A 20,007-nucleotide genomic window follows, 5' to 3' on the forward strand; every position below is an offset into this window, starting at 1 on the left:
GTTTCAGGAAGCATGATTTAACTCAATCTGAAGAGTTCTAAGTGAGAGGACACAGGATCAATATAATACATACAACGCTGTACTGCTAGATAAGCCATTTATTTATTTATTTATTTGCAGTGCTGGGTGTTGAATCCAGGGGCATTCTACCACTGAGGTACATCCCAGCCCTTTTTATTTTTCACCTTGAGATAGTATCTCCCTAAGGTGCCTAGGCTGGCCTCCAATTTGCAATCCTGCCTCGGCCTCCCAAATAGCTGGGATTACAGGTGTGCACCATCACATCTGGTAATGTAAGATCTTATAGTAGTAGTCTATTGGATTTTTCTGATCTTCATTAAAAGACCATTTTTGCATTCTACTATCATATATAGTTAATTAGAACAAATAAAAAAGTAAACAAAATATAAAAGAAAAAGATCATTATTAAATTCCACATATACATCACTTGAATAAAAGTTCCCGGCCTCTGAGAATTTACAATTTGACCAAACTACCAGCATATAATGAAAGAAAAATATACAGATAGATATAGATGTAGATATAGATATGCTGGAAAGCAACTCCCCAGAAGGTTAGGAAACTTCATTAGCAGTTCTCCTTATAGAATATGACCATCCCAGCCATACATGGTAGCACAAGTTTGAGGTCAGCCTGGGCAACTTAGTAAAATATAAATAAATAAAACTGCTGAGTGAGCTGGGGATGTAGCTCAGAACAAAGCACCCCAGTACTGCAAAAACAAAGAATAAAAAAAAGAAGAAAATGATCATCTCAAATGGAAAGTTATTCTCAAGTTTGCAGAAGCACCAAGATTCTCAGACTTACACATTCTAGAGAGGAATGTTCACCGAGCCAGAGCTGAGTTTGTATTTCTGCTCCACTACTTACTGGCTGTGACAGGGAACAGGCACTTTCCCTCCCTGAACATATGCTCACAGCGCAAAAATGGTCATATCACCATCAGCCTTTCAGGGTAGCTGGAGGAGTAAACAAGACATTAAAGTACCCAGTTTGGTGCCAGCAGACTGTAAGTAGGTGCACACTCCTCTCTGCTCACCCCTTTTTGAATAAACAACCCATCTACTACTTAAGTGGAACTTGCATTAATATGCTATTGGAAAACTAGTTTATGAGGAATTTCTTACTTGCTCTATCCTCTTTAAGTCCATGGATTCTATCAAGCCTTTCTTGATGTGCTCAGCACTAAGGACCAGGCTGTTGTGTATATACAGGAGGTGGGGGTGACTTGATGTTTCCTTTCCAATGATGAGTCAAAGTCTTCATGGGAAAGGGGGTTTCAGATTTAAAATGTCCAGTCATGTCCAAGAATTAAACATTTCTAGGAAATTCCTGGAGCATTCCAAAAAAGATTGACAATGAATTTTCATAACCTACACATTCTCCATCTGGCTAGAATTAATGGCAAGGGCAAGGACAATTTAAGGACATTTTATTATATCATGAACTTAACTTGAAATGACACTGACACCCAGGTCCTGGGGACACAAGCCAGCACCACTATCAAAGGCTTCCAGATAGGAATTCTGGCGGTAGTGGGTGAGGACAAATTCATTCAATTATCATTCAGTTATTATTCATTCAATTATCTCAGAAGATTCCATCTCAGACACGGAATCAACATGACTGAAGAAGTCACACTGCTGGTGGGTCTGGGCAGAGAATCTGGAGGATGATTCAGAACTTCTCAATTGGGGAAAGTTCCCTCTTTTCTAAAATGAACTCTTGTCCCTCTGGGAAACTTTTATTTTTCTTCCAGGCCCATCACCTCCCCTGTGAAGTCTTCCGTGACCACTCCAAGTATGACCCCTCCCTGCCCGCACCCACACACTGCACATGTGATCTGATTTCACAGTTATTTGCTTCCTTCAGTCTCCTCCAGCAGACTGTATTCTCCTGCAGTGATTTGCTCTTATAGTTCTCATGATTTGAAATTATATTCATTAACTTTTATTTCCTGTTTTCATTGTAAGATTATAAGGTCTGAACACAGAGTCTATGCCTATCTTGCTGATCAGTATTGTATTCCCAGTGTCCAGCACTGGGCCTGGCATCTGAGGTGCTCACTAGAGTTTGTTGAATAAGTGAATTAATAAGTATATAAATGTCAGTCTTAGGGTTCAGCTCTGCGCCTCTGTTACCCAGCACAGCTGATGGGCACAACGTTACCACATAATAAAAGTTGAATGAATATGGCTGCTTTTTGAAAAAAAAAAAAGGTTAAGTTTTAAAAAATGGTTTATATTTATGTAAATTACTATGAAATAGCATATATAAATATACCATCCTAATTAGTATAGATTTTGGACTGAATAGAAATCTGAAGACGGGTAATTATGAACATAAGTAAAAATCAAAGACAGATTCTGAGCCAGAGAGCTCTAGACTATTATACTGATAGGTACCCTCATTAGATCCTAGCAAGATGGAAGAATGCCAAGGGAAAAAGGCAATCTAAAGAGTACAGGAGACTCCTGAGGCTGAGTGGGACTTTAACAGGTCATAAAAGTTCAAATGTCCAAAGGTCTCTGCTCTTTATATTATCTCATTGTCATTACTCCATCCTAGTAAGGTACACAGGTTAGGGATCATGATCATACCATAAAGGGGGAAACTGAGTCCGCAGACTAAATAACCTCTGTAAAGTCACAAAGCTAATTAGGAGTGGGGCATGTTCCAAATCTGGTCAGCCTACCCCAAGTTTAGTAACCTTCCCACTATATTCCCACTGGAGATCCAGACCTTTGCTGAGGCATCAAATTACCCCCCATCTCTCCCACTTCACCATCTAACATTCCCAGGCTGATGTCAATGAAAAATCTCCTTATCACACAATAGTTAGTGTTGGCTTTAAAGTCAAACAGACCTAGGTGTGAGAACAAATTCCTCTACTGTGATTTTAAGTATTTTTACTTAATCTCTGTGCCTCTATTTTTTCATCTGTTAAATGGGATGACAACAAACTATACCTCATAGGGTTGTTGTGAAGATTAAATGAAAGAACACATATAAAGGCCTTAGCACATGTAGCGTTTTAGAGTGTCATGGTATAGTGAGAAAAGGTGACTGGTTCAGATGTTGGGCAGACTGCAATACACTAAGCCCTCCTTATTAAGATGCTTCTTGCTTAGCACCTCTCCCCAGAGACTTGTCGGGAAGGTTAAGTCAGCAAGTGTGGTTTGCCTGTGGGGTGTGTGCCTAGTCCCATAAACCCCTCTAACGAGAAGCAGCTCATTGGCTTTGCAGTCCCTAGGTATTTGTCTTCTCATAGAGGTTGAGTCTGTGCCAGCCAAAGCACTCTGACCTAGGAAGTCTCTCTGTAGGTCAGGCAAATGCAGTAAGCAGGTCTTGTTCTCATGGATCCCCAGGCTTTACCTGATGGTCCTTTCCAGGTGGTGTGTAGGAGAGAGGGCAGAATGGTCGGGATGCCTGGACTCCACACTTACTGGGGCAGAAGGAGAGAGAAAGAGGTCTCACCTGGAGACCATAATGCTTGAAGTATGCAAGAATGGTATTTACAGATAGAGCCTTCCATAGCAGAGACAATAAGCCCAGGCATCTGAGATGATGGGCATCTTCTCTAGGGCAAATAAATGGAGGCACTGGGAACAGATCTCAGCTCACTCATCAAAAGCTGCTTATGGAGACACTTGAGGGCCAATTAAGTGATTCACCCTATACCCCCACATCCTCCCAGTGCTGCCTCCTTTGGAGATTAAGGGGAACCTGAGCCTGTAGAGAAATCGTTTCTTTGATCCCCCTGATCCCCCGCTGGCCCCAACCAAACATCATTTACAGGGAAGGTTTCAAGCTGTCCCCAGAGCAAAGGGTTGAGTTAGGCTCCCCCTCTGTAGACTAGAGCCAGGCTTGTTAAATTTTATAATTGAAGTGTGGCAATTCCAGGACTGACCTGCACTTTACAACATCCCTTCTCTCTTTGCCTGCAACTCTTGGGCTAGGATGGAAAAGAAACCACAGGCCCAACCCCGCCCCACCCCAGCAGGCAGCAGGCTGGGTAGGTGTAATGTGACCTGCTTCTCTCCCAGGGCTATGGCAGACAGGTCCCCACCCTGGCACACCTGCCCAGAAAATGTTTCTGGTAAAAATCTAGACAAGTTCTCAACAGCTGTGCCCCCAGGATAGGACACTAAGATCATTACAAAGGCCAGGTTTCCCCGGGAAGGGTGGGGCTGAGGAAGAGTGCAGGGAGAACACCAATTCAAAAAAAAAAAATCTCCCTGGAGCAGCCTAGAAAAGGCTATTGAATAGGAAGAAGTAATAATGGGCTCAAGGAAAGGGCTCAGGAGTCACACAGAGGATTTTCGTGCCTCCAAGCCGCAGAGTAGAGCACTACAAATCTTACTTGCTTGACAATTTTCCTTGCACAGCATGAGTGAATTCTAAGTAGGTTCTAACTGGATTGGCAGTGATGGAAGGGGGGCTGGTGGTTTGAACAACCCCTTTTCTCTACTTCTTCAGGCTTTGAGACTCAGCCCAAGATCTCACCTGAAGAAAGAATCCCTAAGGGTCCCTAAATGGATCTATTCTCTATGCACGAACTGCTTCATTTTATGACAGCCTCACCAGTCATCTTAGCAATCTTACCAGTCATCACATTCCAGATGGGCTGCAAGGCTGCAGTCTGCGTATTGTGGTAGGGGACAAAAAGTTCCCAGCCAGCAGGACTCTGGCTTCCAAGGGGCCTGGTGTCTCCATCCTGCAGTAGGAAGGTACTGAGGTAGATGCCTCTCCCTTCCCTACCTTTGCCCAATTCTTTGCTCTTAACCAGGCCTTTGTGTAGTGAGTTGCTACTAAGTCCCAGGAGAGTACTCGGGGTTCCCTCCAAGGAAACAGGAGGCAACAGGAGCTGTTACAGGGTGCAAGTCTGGGCTGTTGGGGCTCAGAGGGCTCAGCGGTTGGGGGTGGGCGTGGCCTTCCATGCCTCTCCCAGACCTCCAACTTCCCAGAGGCTGCAAGGTCTGAACGAGGTGGAGAGGATGGAGTGTTGCACAGTGGTTCCAGCCATGAGGTGGGAAGTTCCCCAAAACCCCAGAAAGCCCCAGCCCTCTTTCTCAGGCGGCTGGAATTTCCTAATCCTCCCCTGGAAGCCAGTTTCCAAGTCAGCTCAGAGGGTCCTGGGGCTGGCTGAGGTCATAGTTACTTCCCTTTTATGAAGGAGCCTCTGTGCACGTCCTCACCTTACAGGACTGCTCTGCTGTCCCTCACAGTGGGACTCCCCAAATCATCCAAGCTCTCAGATTTTTACCCCTTCCCAGGCTAAAGTCCCAAGCTTCACTCCTGGAGGGATCCAACCAGCGGTGGGGTCACAAATACTACGCCCTTTCCCTTACTCACTCCCCCCTCCATTCTTCGGCCTCCCACCACCTCCTTTCACCCCAAAACGACTCCTACTTCGGGGATCAGCGGGAACCTTGGCTGAGTCTGCTTGCGCTGCAGGTCCCTCGCCATATGCCCGCCTGGTCCCCGAGGACCCCGACCCTCACACGCTGCAGTGGCGATCATCGAAGTTCCATCAAGTTGTGCTATTGTTTCAGTCCCTACAGGTCTCCCGAGAGTCTCGGCGCCTCTCTAGACCCCTCTATAACCCACCCCCGGCCCCAATATCAACAAGCCAAATGGTGGGCAGCCAGAAGGTTCCAGCATGTTGAGGAGCCAGAAGGCTCGGGCGGCGCTGGCACTCCTCCTTCTGGCAGAAGGAGCGCGGCCAAGACCCTCCTTCTTGCGGACCCCACACCCATCGCCCCCGAAGCTGCAGCTGCGATGGGGCCGGGGTGCTGGGGCAGCGCTCGGTGCCGCAAACCCCACCCCGGCTCGGCCGGCTGCGGGCGGGCCGGGGGCGCTTACCTGCGGGGGAAATTCACTGTCCTTCCCGACCTGGGCAAGGGCAGATGAAGCATCTTTCCCTGGCTCAGGCGGCCATTCACCGGGAGGGCACCTAGCGACCCTCGGGACTGCCCTCGCTCGACACGCGGTGGACACCCGACAAGATGTGAGCCTCTGACCACGAGGAGGGCCAGAAACCGAACCCTCGCCGGCCCTCCGCTCCCTTTTCTCCCCGCAGCCGGGCTCGTACTTACGGCTCCAGCTGTACTTAAAGCGACAGAGCCCTATTTCCCCGTCGCTGACTTCTGTCCCGAGCCCCAGTGATGCAGGCTGCGAGCGGGCTCTTTAATGCCCAGAGCAGGTAGACAAAGAGCCACCGCAGCCTCCACCGTTCCGGTGGCCTCGGAAGCCTGAAGGTTTAGAAAAGGGCTGGGGGCCTCGACCTCCACCTGGGCTGCTCTGGAGTTAACCCCTGGGATGCCAGCTGCGGTCCGGTCCCTTGGGCGCTCTCAGGGCAGGCAGAAGGGGGCGTGAGCAGCGGGGCACTTGCAGGTCTCTCCAGCCAAGGTGCACCGGTGGGTACAAGGCTGGGGAGGCCTGGGCAGAACCCTCTCCGCAGAGGGGTTCTGCTCAGCCTCTTCCTGGTCCCTTTCTATGTTTTTAGAAATTAGTTAAAATTGGAACATAGCATCACTGCATCCATCGCCTAAAACAAGGCTTAGGGAGCGTGTGGTGGGGGTGAAGGTCAGAGGGGACCTACATATTGCCAGAGGTTGACTCAGGATCCTTCAGGTTGGCGGGGGGGGGGGGGGGGGGGGGTTGGCGGGGGGGTGGTGGTGGTGGCAGTATGGCAGGCTAGTGTAACCTCTGCCGGAAGTATTGATACCCTCAGGGGGCGGGACCTAACATCCCTCCAACATTCAGCAGACCTCAGCTAAGGTGATAAGCGTGCTTGTCCCTGAGCAGTTCACATCACTCCAGGATCTGTCCCAGAGGCATTTGCAGCTAACTAGTTAGGAAGAAAAGGATCCCAAAACATAATGGTTTTAGTGTAGGGTTAAAAAAAAAAGTGGGATCAGTAGCAGGTCCCTTCAATTAGGATCCACTCCCTTTCCCCGTAGGGCCCACATAGCCCTGTAAAAGAGAAAAGAGAGTTGCAGAGGGCAGGATTGCTGCCCTCCAGATTCCTGTAGTCCTCACTCTGCTCCTGGAAGGGTCCCCATTCCCAATGTGAACTAGGCAAGCTGAAAAGACTTTTTAGAAATGGATAGATTGCATCTGCAGGTCTTTTAAGCAAGGAAAGCAACTATGGTAATTACTTCATTTAAAGCAGCCACGCCCCCCAGCAGCCCCCCAATACTAAACTAAGATGACTACTAATCCCAAAGTGTTGTCTCTGGTGTTTGGGCAGCTTGGATAGATTGGGCCACATGTGTTCTCTTAGACCTGCCCCTCCTTTTGCTTTCTGGACCTCAGTTTTCACAAATGTCAAGGGAGCAAAGATTTGCACTCCTGGATTCCTTCCTATGCTCCAGCCTTTAAGGTGTGCATCGTGCTCTGAATCCTAGGGCTGGCCTTTCCCCTTCACATCAGTCCTCTGATTCCAGCAGCACTGGCCAAGGCTGCAGCTCTACAGGGATGAACCCCATTTTTCTGGTATGTTTGGAAACTGGGGATTGAACCCATGAACACCACTCTACCACTGAACCACATCCCCAGCTTTTTTTTTTTTTAAGACAGTTCTCATTAAATTTTCAAGGCTGTCCTCAAAATTCCCCTTCCTTAGCCTCCTGAGTAGGTTTATAGGTATGTGCCACTTGCATCTGGCAAATTTCAGTTAAAGGGTAGAAACCTCAGCAGAGGGATCTGTCTCTGGATTCCTGAACAGTCTGACTGGGGGAGGTTGGTTTTTGTGTCAGAGGGTACACACCAGGACCAAGTTTTCCAAATATGCTTTGAGATCAAAGGTGTGTCAAAAGCTACAGTGATCCTAGACAGATCCCACCTTGACAGGGGGCAGAGGTGGGAATAGCATGGGGGAAATAGACTTTTATGCCCCTTTCTCCGTCCTGAGTGGTAAGAAGAAGTACCAGCTGCCAAGGAGATTGGTTTTGAGGTGCATCAGAGCAAGGTGGGTGGTTCTCCTAGCACATTCATTCTTCTATCTCAGTCCAGGATGTTATCCCTGGACCAAGCCCCTATCCTGTCTCTCCATTCCCATGCTGTCCTGGGCCTCCCATCCTCATCATCACCCTAAATAGAGGGAGAGTGCAATTCCTCCCCTAGGGAGCTCTGTCCCAGCAGCTGTGTTGGAGCGAGTTTGGGTCATCTGGGGAACAGCTTACAGCAACAGCCATAAGGGATTCTCTTTAGTCTCAGTCTAAGTAAAATGACTGTCTCAGCCAGAGGAATGTCCTCAGCAGGGGATGTTGTTCTCCAGATCTGGCTGTAGGTTTTCCATAAGCTTTCCTCCTTTGTGGCTTTCTGGGCAGAGGTGGGGGAAAGAGATTTGAGGCCTGGAAGGGGTAAGGCACGGGGAGTTTACTTGAAGGGAGGGGGGTGTCCTGCAGGGAACTGAGCTAAACACTCCCTCACATCCCCCAGAGCCCTATCCCTCTTCCAGTACCTGGCCACCTGTCTACCTTTCCATCCACCCTCCCCTGCCCACTTTCCCTCTTTTTCCCCACCCCCACCATGGCTGGGGGACCTCAACTGTGAAGCAAAGTCTGAGCCCGTTCTAATCCCAGCAGAGGGGCTCTCTGAGGATTCTGGACTGAGGATCTCTAATCTTCAATTTTAGGATTGGTTCCTGAGCTGCCAGAACCCAACAGAAACTGAGGTTCTTCCATCTGCCACTCTTTCCATCCTCATGAGATGAGTCTCTGGGTAGTGTCGACCTTTCTGCTTGGCAGAAGCTAGTGGGGGCTTTTACAGGGAAGGGGCAGGGACCCAAAGGCTTTGCCACTTAAACAAATAGCATGCAAATTAGCACTTGCTATTTTCAGCCCACAGGTCGAGGCATTTTGGGAAATTGGGCAGCAGCACTGAAGAGAAAGGCTGTCTGGGGGCTTTTGTGAAGACTGGAAAACAGACTTCCTGTCAACGGCCCTGCTCCTGTGCTTGAGGAGGCCCTGACCTTGCCCATCACGGGGGTGCGGCAGACAGAGGGTGATATGGTGGCCTTGACTACAGTGATGGGGAGCATGCAGAGTGACTTTGAGCTCTTCTGAGTCCCAGGCTGCATGATTGAAGCCTGCAGCAGAGGGAGTGGGGACAGCTGAGGCACACATGGTGGAGGGGGAAGACACCTGCTGAAAGGGAGCTGGGAGTCAGGCACTTTTCCAGATAGAAAACCCAGCCAAGAGGGCAAGAAGAAAAAGGCCCATCTATCTCAAATAGGGCTCCTCTGTGCTACTCTGGTGCTTCTCTTCAAAGAGCCTTTGGGAGCCATGATCTCATTTTTCTCCCCTGCCAGCACCATCAGAATGACTCTTTACTAGGGAGAAACTGAGGCAGAGAAAAGCCACGAAATGTCCAAAGCAAGGGCAGGACTTAGTGCCTGAGGTCCCTCAGCAAGTTCCTGTGCAGGGGGTGATTCCTTCTCCCTGCCCCCACTACCCTACCTCAGAAGATCTCTGGAGTCACCTAAATTCAATCCCAAATTCCTCTCAGTCAAGATTCCATTTCATTTTTGGTACTGGGGTACTGAAGACTGAACCCAGGGGCACTTTACCACTGAGCTATATCCCCAGCTCTTTTTATTTTTATTTTGAGAGGGGTCTCACTGAGTTGCTGAGGCTGGCCTCGAACATCTTTCCGCCTCAGTCACCCCACCCTCCCTCTCAACTCAGTTGCTGGAATTACAGGTGTGTACCACCATGCCGGACAAAGGTTCGTGTTCAACAAACAAAACATCCAAAGATAATTTCTGGGGGGCTCTGGTTGTCTCCCTAACAATAACCTCAAAAGATTAATGTGGTGGGTTAGAGGTGGGCAAGAGAGAGAGAGAGAGAGAGAGAGAGAGAGAGAGAGAGAGAGAGAAACTTGCCAGGTACTTTGCTACGCTCTTAATCCCAGTGTCATTTGCTTGGGCATGTCTGGGGCCTGGCTACACACTTGATTTCTTGGTGAGCCTCTGAAATGAGACCCTTGAGAAGATGAGGGTGTCAGGATGGGCATCCACCACTCTGTCCCTTGAACTGCCCTCATTCTTCTCATTCCTATCAACTAGGAAGCAATTTAACTCCTCAAATGAAAAGCTCCTGCCCCTCCACAAGTCCCAGCCAGTCAGAGAACATTCCTCTGGACCCGTGGGTGGAAGCTTGACTCAGGGACCCTTGTGCACCCTGGACAGGCTAAGCTGGTAGCATCTGAGCAGAGGCAGGTATGATGTGAAAAGAAAGAGAAAGAATTAAACCAGAATGGAAGGGCAAGGAAGGAGGAGACAGGATTTGGGAGAGGGACTGTGGTGAATTAACCCTTACCATGGTGGGATGGATGGGGAATTACCTGGCCACATCCTCTGACCCCAGCCTTCAAAAACCTACCCCACATCCCCAGTGATCCCACTAAGTTCTTAGGGAATCATTTTTGGCGAACTTAATAGAAATGTCTAAAACAATGATCCCTACCCTCTAGGTAGCATTAGTTTTTAAAGCATGTGGATAAATTTATTCTATTCAATCCAGGGATCTAAACTGAGGCAGGGATTATTATACTTGCTTTAGCACAGTAAAAGCCAGAAAAGTTCAAAGAGTAGCTTAAGGTAGCCAGTCAGTCTGGAAGCCATGATGGTGACTCCCAAGTCAGGAGTCACCATCCTAGTTTCACTATATTGCCCAGTCTGGGCCCAAATGATCCTCTTGACTTAGCCTCCTGAGCATATGGGACTACATGTGTGCTACTGCGCCCAGCTTCCAGTGGATTTCTTGACCTGATAGCATTTCTGGGTCTTCCAGAGCTTCTTGCTTGTGAGCATGGTGAGCTTCCCTCCTTTCCTCTCCTGACCCAGCAAGGCTCTACCTCTCCTCACCAACCTCCAGGCCCTTTGAGGAGTGATACCAGGTAGCCTGGACCAGACCCAGTTCATTCAGTCGGAGAGTCTCGCACATCAGAATTGAAAAGGACTTTAGGGATCTTCTGGTTCAACTCCCTCTTTTCCACAGAGGACGAAACCAAGCTCAGAACATGCAAGTGATGTGCTCAAGATCCCTCCGCGTTACTCAGGCCTCCTGATTCCTGAGCCTGGGATCTCTCTAACAGACAGCAGTACCACTTCTTGTGAACCCCCTCCCTGGAGCCAGCGAGACGGCTCAGACTGGAAGGTTTTGAAGGTTGGTCGATGGGACAGTCTGAATCGGGGGCATTGAGCGCCAGAAGATGCACCGTGGAGTGTTCCAAAGCCCAGCCCTCATCCCAGCTGAGATTTCTCTGGGGTGGCAAATGAAACAGCTGGAGGAAGGGGCCCTGCTCCCAGCTGTGTTACTGCTCAGCAAATATTTATATAACCTTTGAGGAGACCTGCCTTTCCCACCACCCCTGCAGCTAGGAGCGGCAGCAGAGAGGGGAGCCCCTGCCAGATCTTATATAGTGAGCTACCGTCTTAGGCTAGCTTACCATCCTGCCTCTGCCGCCAACAACATCAGCGTGCCTTTGAGAGCAGGGGACAGGACAATGGGATGGGAAGGGAAGTGAGAGAGGCTGCCATGCCAACAAGAGGGAGAGTCACTGAGCAGATACCAGCCTGTGTGCGGACGTGCGCGCATGTGCCTGTGCTTGCACATTTGCACATGCACACCTACTGCTTCTTTTTCTTGCCCTGTGATCTCTTCTCAGAGCAGCCAGATTGACCCTCTGAATACATGGTGGATTGCATCACCCTCCTCCCTGAAGTCCTTAATGGCTTCTCCTCTCACTGAGAAGCAAAGCCACTGTCTTCAGCCCTGCGTGTCCTCCTGACCTCATTTTTGACCACTCTTCCCTTTGTTTACTCTGTGTCTGCCACACTGACCTCCTAGTGGTTCCTTGAACATATGCCCATTCTTGCCTCAGGCTCTTTGCACAGACTCTGCCGTTTGCTGGATGGCTGTAACCCCAGTTATCTGCATCACTGACCAAACAAGCCTTCTCTGATCACCCTGTCTCACGTCATCCCCTCCCCCATCACTCTATGCCTTTTATTAAGCTTTACTTTAAATGCACAGCACCACTTAAACTATGATGTATTTTTATATATCCATTTGCTTGCTTAGTGCCATTTCTTATTTCATATATGAGTTTAATTAAAAAATACTCATTTTTTTCCTTGGTATATCCACAGCATCTGGTATACAGAAGGTACTTTATAACTAGTTACTGAATGTATGAACGAATATCATGAGGGGGCATTAGCATCATCTTTCCTTTTGGACAATAAGATGAAGTACAAAGACGCTATGTAATACCGAGGTCACGTAGGTGGTGGGAGGCGAACTGAAAATGCAGAAAGTTCCATATACTTTGCCTTCAAGAAGAGGAAACTACCACAGGGACAGATAGGGACATAGACATGGTATAGCCACTGCCTCCCAGACTTCAGTGAGATCACTCAGCTGGATACTCACACAGGGAGCTCCTTGCCCTTTTCTGGATTTCTGGCTCCATTCAGAAAACAGGGAACATCTGGGGCAAGTTCACCCCTGCATGTGCCTGGAATGAGTGGCTATCCCCCAGAGCCCCGCTTTAGAAACTCGTGGCTTGGAAAGGGGCAGTGACAACTAGATAAACTCTGTCCCTCATCTTACAATTATGCTCAGCAGAATGTCAGCAGTCCTGGGAACTCCTGCTGCGAGAAGTCCCACCACCGGAGCCTGTCCACATGGCCATGCATGCAGACATAGATAGTGTCATTCCTGAACCGCCGCCCCTTGTCATCAAAACCACGGGGCCAGGACAGAAACCAGACATGGAAGTAGAGGAAGACTGAGAGATTGAGAAAGGTGACCAGGGAGAGGAGGAGCCGAGGAAAGGGGCTAGAGGAGGGAGCAGTCAAGGGAAGAGGACAGGAACCAGATCAAAGATTTGTCCTTATCTCCCAGGCTGGAGATGCCCCACAAGAAAGAACACAAGCCAGGCCACTTCAAATATCAATTGGCTAAGGGAGAAGAGGAGGTAGGCTGGTGAGAATCCATTTGTCCTGCTCTGAGTCAGGCCCCCAGGCTGGGTTCAGGGTCATCACCCCTCTCCGGAAGTCCCTCCACCTTTCAGACACCCTCTGTGTCTCTCTGGCAGCATAACAGCAGGCATATCCTCAACTGATCTTGTGCACACACAGCCTCTTTGTATCCAGCCACCTCTCACACATGTGTTCAGATGGATTTTACAATGTCTGTCTCTCATTCTCACTCCTTGGCCCATATCACGATCGTGCTGGCTCTGTTTACCTATGGCTCATGCTCCCCCATCTTCCTATCTTCCATGACCCTCTTCCCTATCCTCCCTATCTTCTCTCTCCATGACCAGCAGATTCAGTGAGTGTTGACCTGTTTCAGGTAGCTATGTGCTTCGGGTCTTTGGGGGCCGGACTCCTTTCTATTTGCTTCTCAAATCCATATTTTGATGCATCTGCCCGTACTGTTCCTTTGTTGCCCCAATATACGGGAAGGACAATTCAGTGTGCAACTCTTTGGGTACCCCGGTAAGTCCCCTGCCTGGACTGCTGGCTTTTCTTTGACTGTAGTGAATGGTCTTTTGCTGCCTGGCCAGGGACATCTGATAGCCCAGAGGCCAGAGCTGGCCCCTCAGGAACGTCCCGGGACAGCTCAGCCTTTGAGCTGAAGTCAAACAAGGAGTAGTATTCACAGAGGTTTGGGTTGCTCTTTCTGCTATTGGCCCAGAGCTCCTGGCTGTGGCCACATTTGTGGCTTTCCAAAGCAAGGAAGATGGGAAGGTCAATTAGGGGCATTCCATAAGGGGGTCTCTAACAATGATTCATTGGTCAGTCGACAGCATGGCCTAAGAACCTAAGCTGCTAGATTAAGTGAAAAGAGTAGATAGGATTTTTGTCCTTGGGAAGCTCCTACTCAGTGGAAAGCATATAATCCCCACCCCTGACATGCTCCCAGGCTTCAGGGACACAGGGGGTACACACAGCAAGGAGTGGGTCTACTGGAAAGAGCACAGGACATGAGAGTCGGGTTCCAGGCCTGGGTTCCACTCTGATGCTGCCACTTTCAAGTTATGCAATTCTGCCACATCAGTTAAGCCAAACTCCAATTCCTTCACTTATAATTAGGGAAAAGAAGATCTAATTCATACTGTTAAGATTAAGTAACATAATGCCACATTAGTATTTTGTAAAACTTAATGTGCTATACAATTGTTAGAAAAATCATAAAAACACAAGTTATTGTACTTTTATTGTACTAACGATGCACACAAATTCCAGGACAACCCTAAGTTAGATAGCAACCATATTGCAGTGGATGAACTGGGGAAGCCTCTCTGAAGGGAGAGGATTTGGCAAAGATGAGTGGGCAACTGGGCTTCACCACCCAGGCAGAAAAACTCCATTGCACAGATGGCCTTCATAGCTTCAATGTTCTACAAACCAACCAAAAGGCAGGAATTTAACATCTACTGAGCACCTACTATATGCCAAGTATACCATAGACATTATATACCATTACATCCTAAGAGCAAATCTACTTCCATATTACTAGTCTTCCTTTGAATAAACAGCTTTCCTGAAGCCACAGAGATGGGATCTGAATAGGTTGTCATAGTTCTAAACTTGTGCCTTTTTGATGACATCAACTAGCATGGGATTTCCAGGCATCGCCTGAGCCCAGATGGATTATCACAGAACATAAGGGCATGGAGCAAAGGAGGAGGCTGACAGAAAGGAAAGACAAAAGGACAGGTAGACAGGCGGACAGGGCTAGTAGGGAAAAGTCAATGCCATTTCAACAGTTTCCTCAGCCCCAATCCATTCCGGTTGTCAACCAAATTGTATGTCATCATGCTCAGTGAAAATTTCAGCAGCTCAGTTGTAGGTTAGTAGGACACACAGAGGAGGGGGCCCCTGCTCTTCCACTGGCATCAGTTGCTATGGCAACTAGCATACATCCAGTAGTCCCTTTGGAACACCTGGCTTACTCTATCCTTCCCCCAACCTTGTTGGGTGTGAACAGACACTGGGACACATATGTGCACAATCAGAAGTACTGTCTGATACTTTGTTAAGAATTAAGGGGAGGAGCTAAGGACATAGCTCAGTAGTAGAGCACCTGCCTAGCTTGCGAAAGACCCTGGGTTCAATCCCTAGGACCACCCGAATCCCTAAGCTTCGTGTGCCTGCAGCAGTAACCCTCAGATTCATGCTTCCTTCTCCTCCCTGTCCTATTCCCCACCCCTCTTCAGCGCTTTCTGAGATCACCTCCTAAATAAGCCACTTGCACTCAAATCCTGCCTCATATTCCTCTAAAAGGGAGGACAGCAGGGCACGGTGGCACATGTCTATGATCCCATCCTCTCAGGAGGCTGAAGCAGGAGAATCACAGTTTAAAGCCAGTCTCAGCAACTTAGTAAGGCCCTAAGCAACTCAGCGAGAACCTGTCTCTAAATAAAATACAAAAAAGATCCAGGGATTTAGCTCAGTGGTTAAGCATCCCTGAGTTCAATACCCAGTACCAACAACAACAACAACAACAACAGGGGGTGGAGAGACATGTATTGTTGAGGACTTCAGTACCACAGGGCTGAGAAATAGGACTTTTTTTTTTTCTTTTGCAGTGCTGGGGATTGAACTCAAGGCCTTGTGCATGTGAGGCAAGCACTCTACCAACTGAGCTATATCTCCAACCCTGAGATATAGGATGTTTAGGGGTGATTAGGGGAGCTAGGTTGTGGCTCAGGGGTAGAGCACCTGCCTGGCATGTGCAAGACCCTGGGTTTAACCCTTAGCACTGCCAAGAAACAAAGGGTGATGATGAGGTCATGTGGGCTCTGCCCTTATGAATGGATTAATGCGGTTACTGTGGGAGTGAGTAAGTTATTGTGGGAGTGGTTCTTGAGAAAAGGATGAATTAGGCCTCCTTTGCCCTCCTATGCATACTCTCTTGTCTTTCCACTTTCCACCATGAGATGATGCAACAAAAAGACCCTCATCAGGGGCTGGGGATGTGGCTCACGCGGTAGTGCGCTCGCCTGGCATGCGTGCGGCCCAGGTTCGATCTTCAGCACCACATACAAACAAAGATGTTGTGTCCGCCGAAAACTAAAAAATAAATATTAAAAAATTCTCTCTCTCTCTCTCTAAAAAAAAAAAGAAGACCCTCATCAGATGTGGTCCTGCAATCTTGGACTTCCCAGCTGACAGAACCATAAGAAATAAATCTCCATTCTTCATAAATTATCTAGTCTGTGTACTATGTTACGGCAGGGAAAAAATGGATTAAGTCACCAGCCTGAGACACTTTTCACATAAGAAACATATGTCAGAGTAAGGCACACACAGCCCAACTAGCTAGGTCATGATGGGAAAGAGGTCATGGCCACTTGTGTGATCCTGTGCACAATTAACTTAGCTGACTGCATAACTGCATGCTATACTCACAGCCCAGATCCCAAGCCACAGATGGGCACACGTAAAAACACTGCATGAGCCGGACGCGGTGACGCACTCCTGAAATCCCAGTAGCCTGGGATGCTGAGGCAGGAGGATCATGAGTTCAAAGCCAGCCTCAGCAATTTAGGAGGCCCTAAGCAACTCAGTGAGACCCTGTCTTTAAATAAAATACAAAAAAAGGGCTGAGGATGTAGCTCAGTGGTTGAGTGCCCCTGAGTTCAATACCTAGTACAAAACAAAACAACAACAACAACAACAAAAAAAAAAACCCACTGCACAAACAGGTAAAAACAGGTCAGAATATCCCCTTTGCTCGGCAAATGTGTAAGTTTGTCATCCTCCGAGTGAAGAGCAGAATACTATTTTCAAGCATGAACATGAACACTCACTTTTTCAAATACTATATTATCATTTAAAATGTGCATTTAGAATGTGTCACCTTGCTAATGTCTGTCATCCAATGGCTAACAACAGCTAACATTTATTGAGCACCCCTGACATCTAAAGTAGATTTAGTAACTGCTGTAACCCTCACATGGATCTTAACAGAGTATGTGCCATTACTCTGCACAATTTTCCAGCAGAGGACACTGAAACAGAGAGGCAAAGAACTCATTCTCTCTCGGGAGAGGAAGAGCCAGGATTGAAACCCAGGCAGTCTAGCTCTGAGCCTCTGCTGTAACCACACTACTGCTCTGCCAATCTGTGGTACACCTGTGCGAATAAGCCCGCTCTCAAAAGTCTGTTGTGCAGTAACTGCACACTTGCAGGACTAAATATCAAGACAGTGTGACAAAGCAAAACAAGATTGTTCTTTGGGACAGAAGTCAAGGCCCAAATTCAGTACAGTCATCTGCCAATTTTAAGAAACCTTATTTTGACACTTTAACAATTTCCTAAGACAGAGGCCATCAGGTAAATGAACAGAACATCAGGTCGAGATGGAATAATAGTTTTCAAACCAACAGCCTTTTATACTTTTCAGGGCACTCTTCCCTATTCTCTTCCACTTGATCCTCACAAGGCAAAAATAATCACCTTTTTATAAAGACCCAAAGTGATTAGGTAACTTGCTAGTGCCACACAGCAAGCAAGAGGTGTGCTTAGGACTGAACTCCAGATCCTGATATTAGACCCGTGCTCCTTTCACTGCACCACAAAGACGTATCAGTCAGAGCTATTGGGTATGAATCTGTGAATCAGCGCTGTAATTTTAAACATTATCCTCAAACAAGGCAACAATCGTCGAGTCCCTTCCTTTACTGTGGGTCCAGTAAGCATCTTTCCTTCCTTTTCGATCTGAAGTTCTTTAAGGGCAGAATCCAAATTTCTTTTCTGGACTTGAGCCTTGGGTCCTCGCCAGGACATCCCCCTATCACTCCCTGCCCCTGTCCTTGTGTTTCGGGGGCAAAAAACAGACCTGGTCCATCTGCCTACCAGGCGGGATGCTGAAGAACTGGCAGGAAAGAGAGAAGTCAAAGGCAGAAGAAGAAACAACTCTTTCCTGTCCATTCACACGAAAGAAGGGTTCTCTTCATACAAACTGTGCAAACCCAGTGTTCATGCAAGACAATTCTCATCCCTGAAAGTGGCTGGTCGGGGCACCCTGGGGTCTGGGAGCAGATATGGCCAAGCGGAAGAGCAGTGAGTGGGCTCTTTTTTGCAGGAGGAGCTGCAGAGGCAGAGGCATCACTACCAGGCTGAAGTGTCTCTTTAAGGCTTGAACTGCCTCTGGGAGTCCAAGAGCCAGCCTGGGAGAAGGCAGAGTCCTACAGTTTATTTTATTTGACATTTTTCAACGTCAAGACACTTGAGAGCCAAGGAGGAAACGAATCCCATCTGTCCCTGAGCCCCCAAGCACAGTTCAAGAGGACAGGCTGGGGGAGCAGCGGGGAGGCAAGGAGGAGACAGAAGCCTGGAACGCCCAGCCACACACAGAGGGCAGGGAACCACCTGAGAGCCACAGGGCTGGCAGACAGTCTCCACGCAAGCCCGCTGTGCCCGGGACTCACACACAGAGCCCCCGCAAGATGGGGCCTGCTGACATTGGCTGAGGTTCCGTGGTCCTTGGCATGGGTCACTGGACAGCCACCCTGCGGGGGCTGCAGGGGGCACACCTCTGTCCAGTGTGAGCAGCACTCTCTGGAGTTGTGGGACTTGGCGGGATGGCTGCTCACTTGGCCTGCAAGCTCCTACCCGTCACTGCCTCAGAGCCCCATCCCAGCCATCCAGACCACCTCCGCCACAGACAGAAAGGGAGCTGCTGAGAGGCAGACCCACTCACGGCTGGGGGAGACGGGAGAGCCGCCGAGCTCCTGGCCACCTGGGAGCCTGTGGCCCCATCCCCAACATCTGCACCACCTCTGCAGACTCCTGGCCTTGACTCCCTCCCGCCAACCCTGGATGCCAGGGATGGGGAGGACAGATGGCTAGGAGACTTATCTTCTTACTTAGATTAAATTCCAGACCTTCCTATTTTTAGAAAAACAAATTCCTTTTATTTTTTTCAAGTGGTAAAAATGGCCCGAGCTGTCATCTAGGACAGTCAGCAGCCAACTCGAAGTTGTCTGCAGTGTCATGATTTGAGAATTACCCTGGCAGGACTACTTCTAGTGTCAAGCAGGGGATCAGTCTAGGTGCCAGCATTTAAGAGGACAGTTGACAACTTGAGAGCTTCCAGAGGAGGGTGACCAGGACAATGAGGGGTCTGGAAAACTGGGTCATTTTACAAAGTACTGAAATAAGCCGGGGAATTTTTTTTTTAATGGGGGGGGGATGTCTAAAAAATATCTGAGCAATTGTTAAGTATGTGTTGACATATTTGGATGAGGAGTTACACTTATTCTATTTTCCCCAGTGGCGGTGTTTGAATTCATAGGCAAAAGTTAACAGTGGAGCAGATTTCAGCTGAATATTTAGAAACTTTCTTAGAACTTAATTCCACGTGAAATGGAATAAGCTCCCTGTCATTGTGCCCATGCAAGCCAAAGGGACACTACAGGGATGTTTATACTAGATAGAAGGCAGGCTGGTCCAAAACCACTGAGAAGCTTTAGAAAATATGGCTTCCTGGGGGAGCAGAAATTCCACACTGGTGGGTCTGAGATTAGGCTTGGAATCTGTATTATTATTATTTTTTTTCAAGTTCCATCAGCTATAAAGTTCAGAAGAAAATGGGAGAAAGGTGCATGACATTGGATTTGGCAATGACTTCCTGGGATATGACACCCAAAGCACCAGCAATGAGAAGGAAAAAGAAGAAGGAAAAAAACAAAAACAAAACAGATAAACCGCACTTCACCAAAATGAAAAACTTTATCCAGATGCACACATCTGTAGTCCCAGCTACTTGGGAGGCTGAAGCAGGAGGATCACTTGAGCCCAAGACACAACCTGGCAGCTTGTTTTCAAAAAACAAAACCCCAGACCCAAAACAAAACAAAACAAAACAAAAAACCAGAAAGCCTTTTTCTGTGAATGAAAGGATACTATCCACAGGATGAAAGGCAACCCACAGTATGGAAGAAAGTGTTTGC

The 20,007-nt window shown here is 48.2% G+C and overlaps 1 protein-coding gene across 6 annotated transcripts in view; it reads right to left on the reverse strand.

Moving 5' to 3' along the window:
* Positions 1-20,007, reverse strand: part of Nav1 (neuron navigator 1) — a 251,932-nt gene that overhangs the window by 70,053 nt on the left and 161,872 nt on the right. Inside the window, exon 1 of one of the 6 annotated variants that reach the window (XM_076832016.1) lies at positions 5,887-6,012. The exons of the other annotated variants lie outside the window; for them this stretch is intronic. Within the exon in view, the coding sequence (XP_076688131.1) occupies positions 5,887-5,939 (53 nt within the window). The 5' untranslated portion in view covers positions 5,940-6,012. Of the gene's footprint in view, positions 1-5,886; positions 6,013-20,007 lie in introns of those variants that run through there. 6 annotated transcript variants of the gene reach the window in all.

The sequence above is a fragment of the Callospermophilus lateralis genome, chromosome 13 (genome assembly GCF_048772815.1).
Source record: "Callospermophilus lateralis isolate mCalLat2 chromosome 13, mCalLat2.hap1, whole genome shotgun sequence".
Lineage (NCBI taxonomy): Eukaryota > Metazoa > Chordata > Mammalia > Rodentia > Sciuridae > Callospermophilus > Callospermophilus lateralis.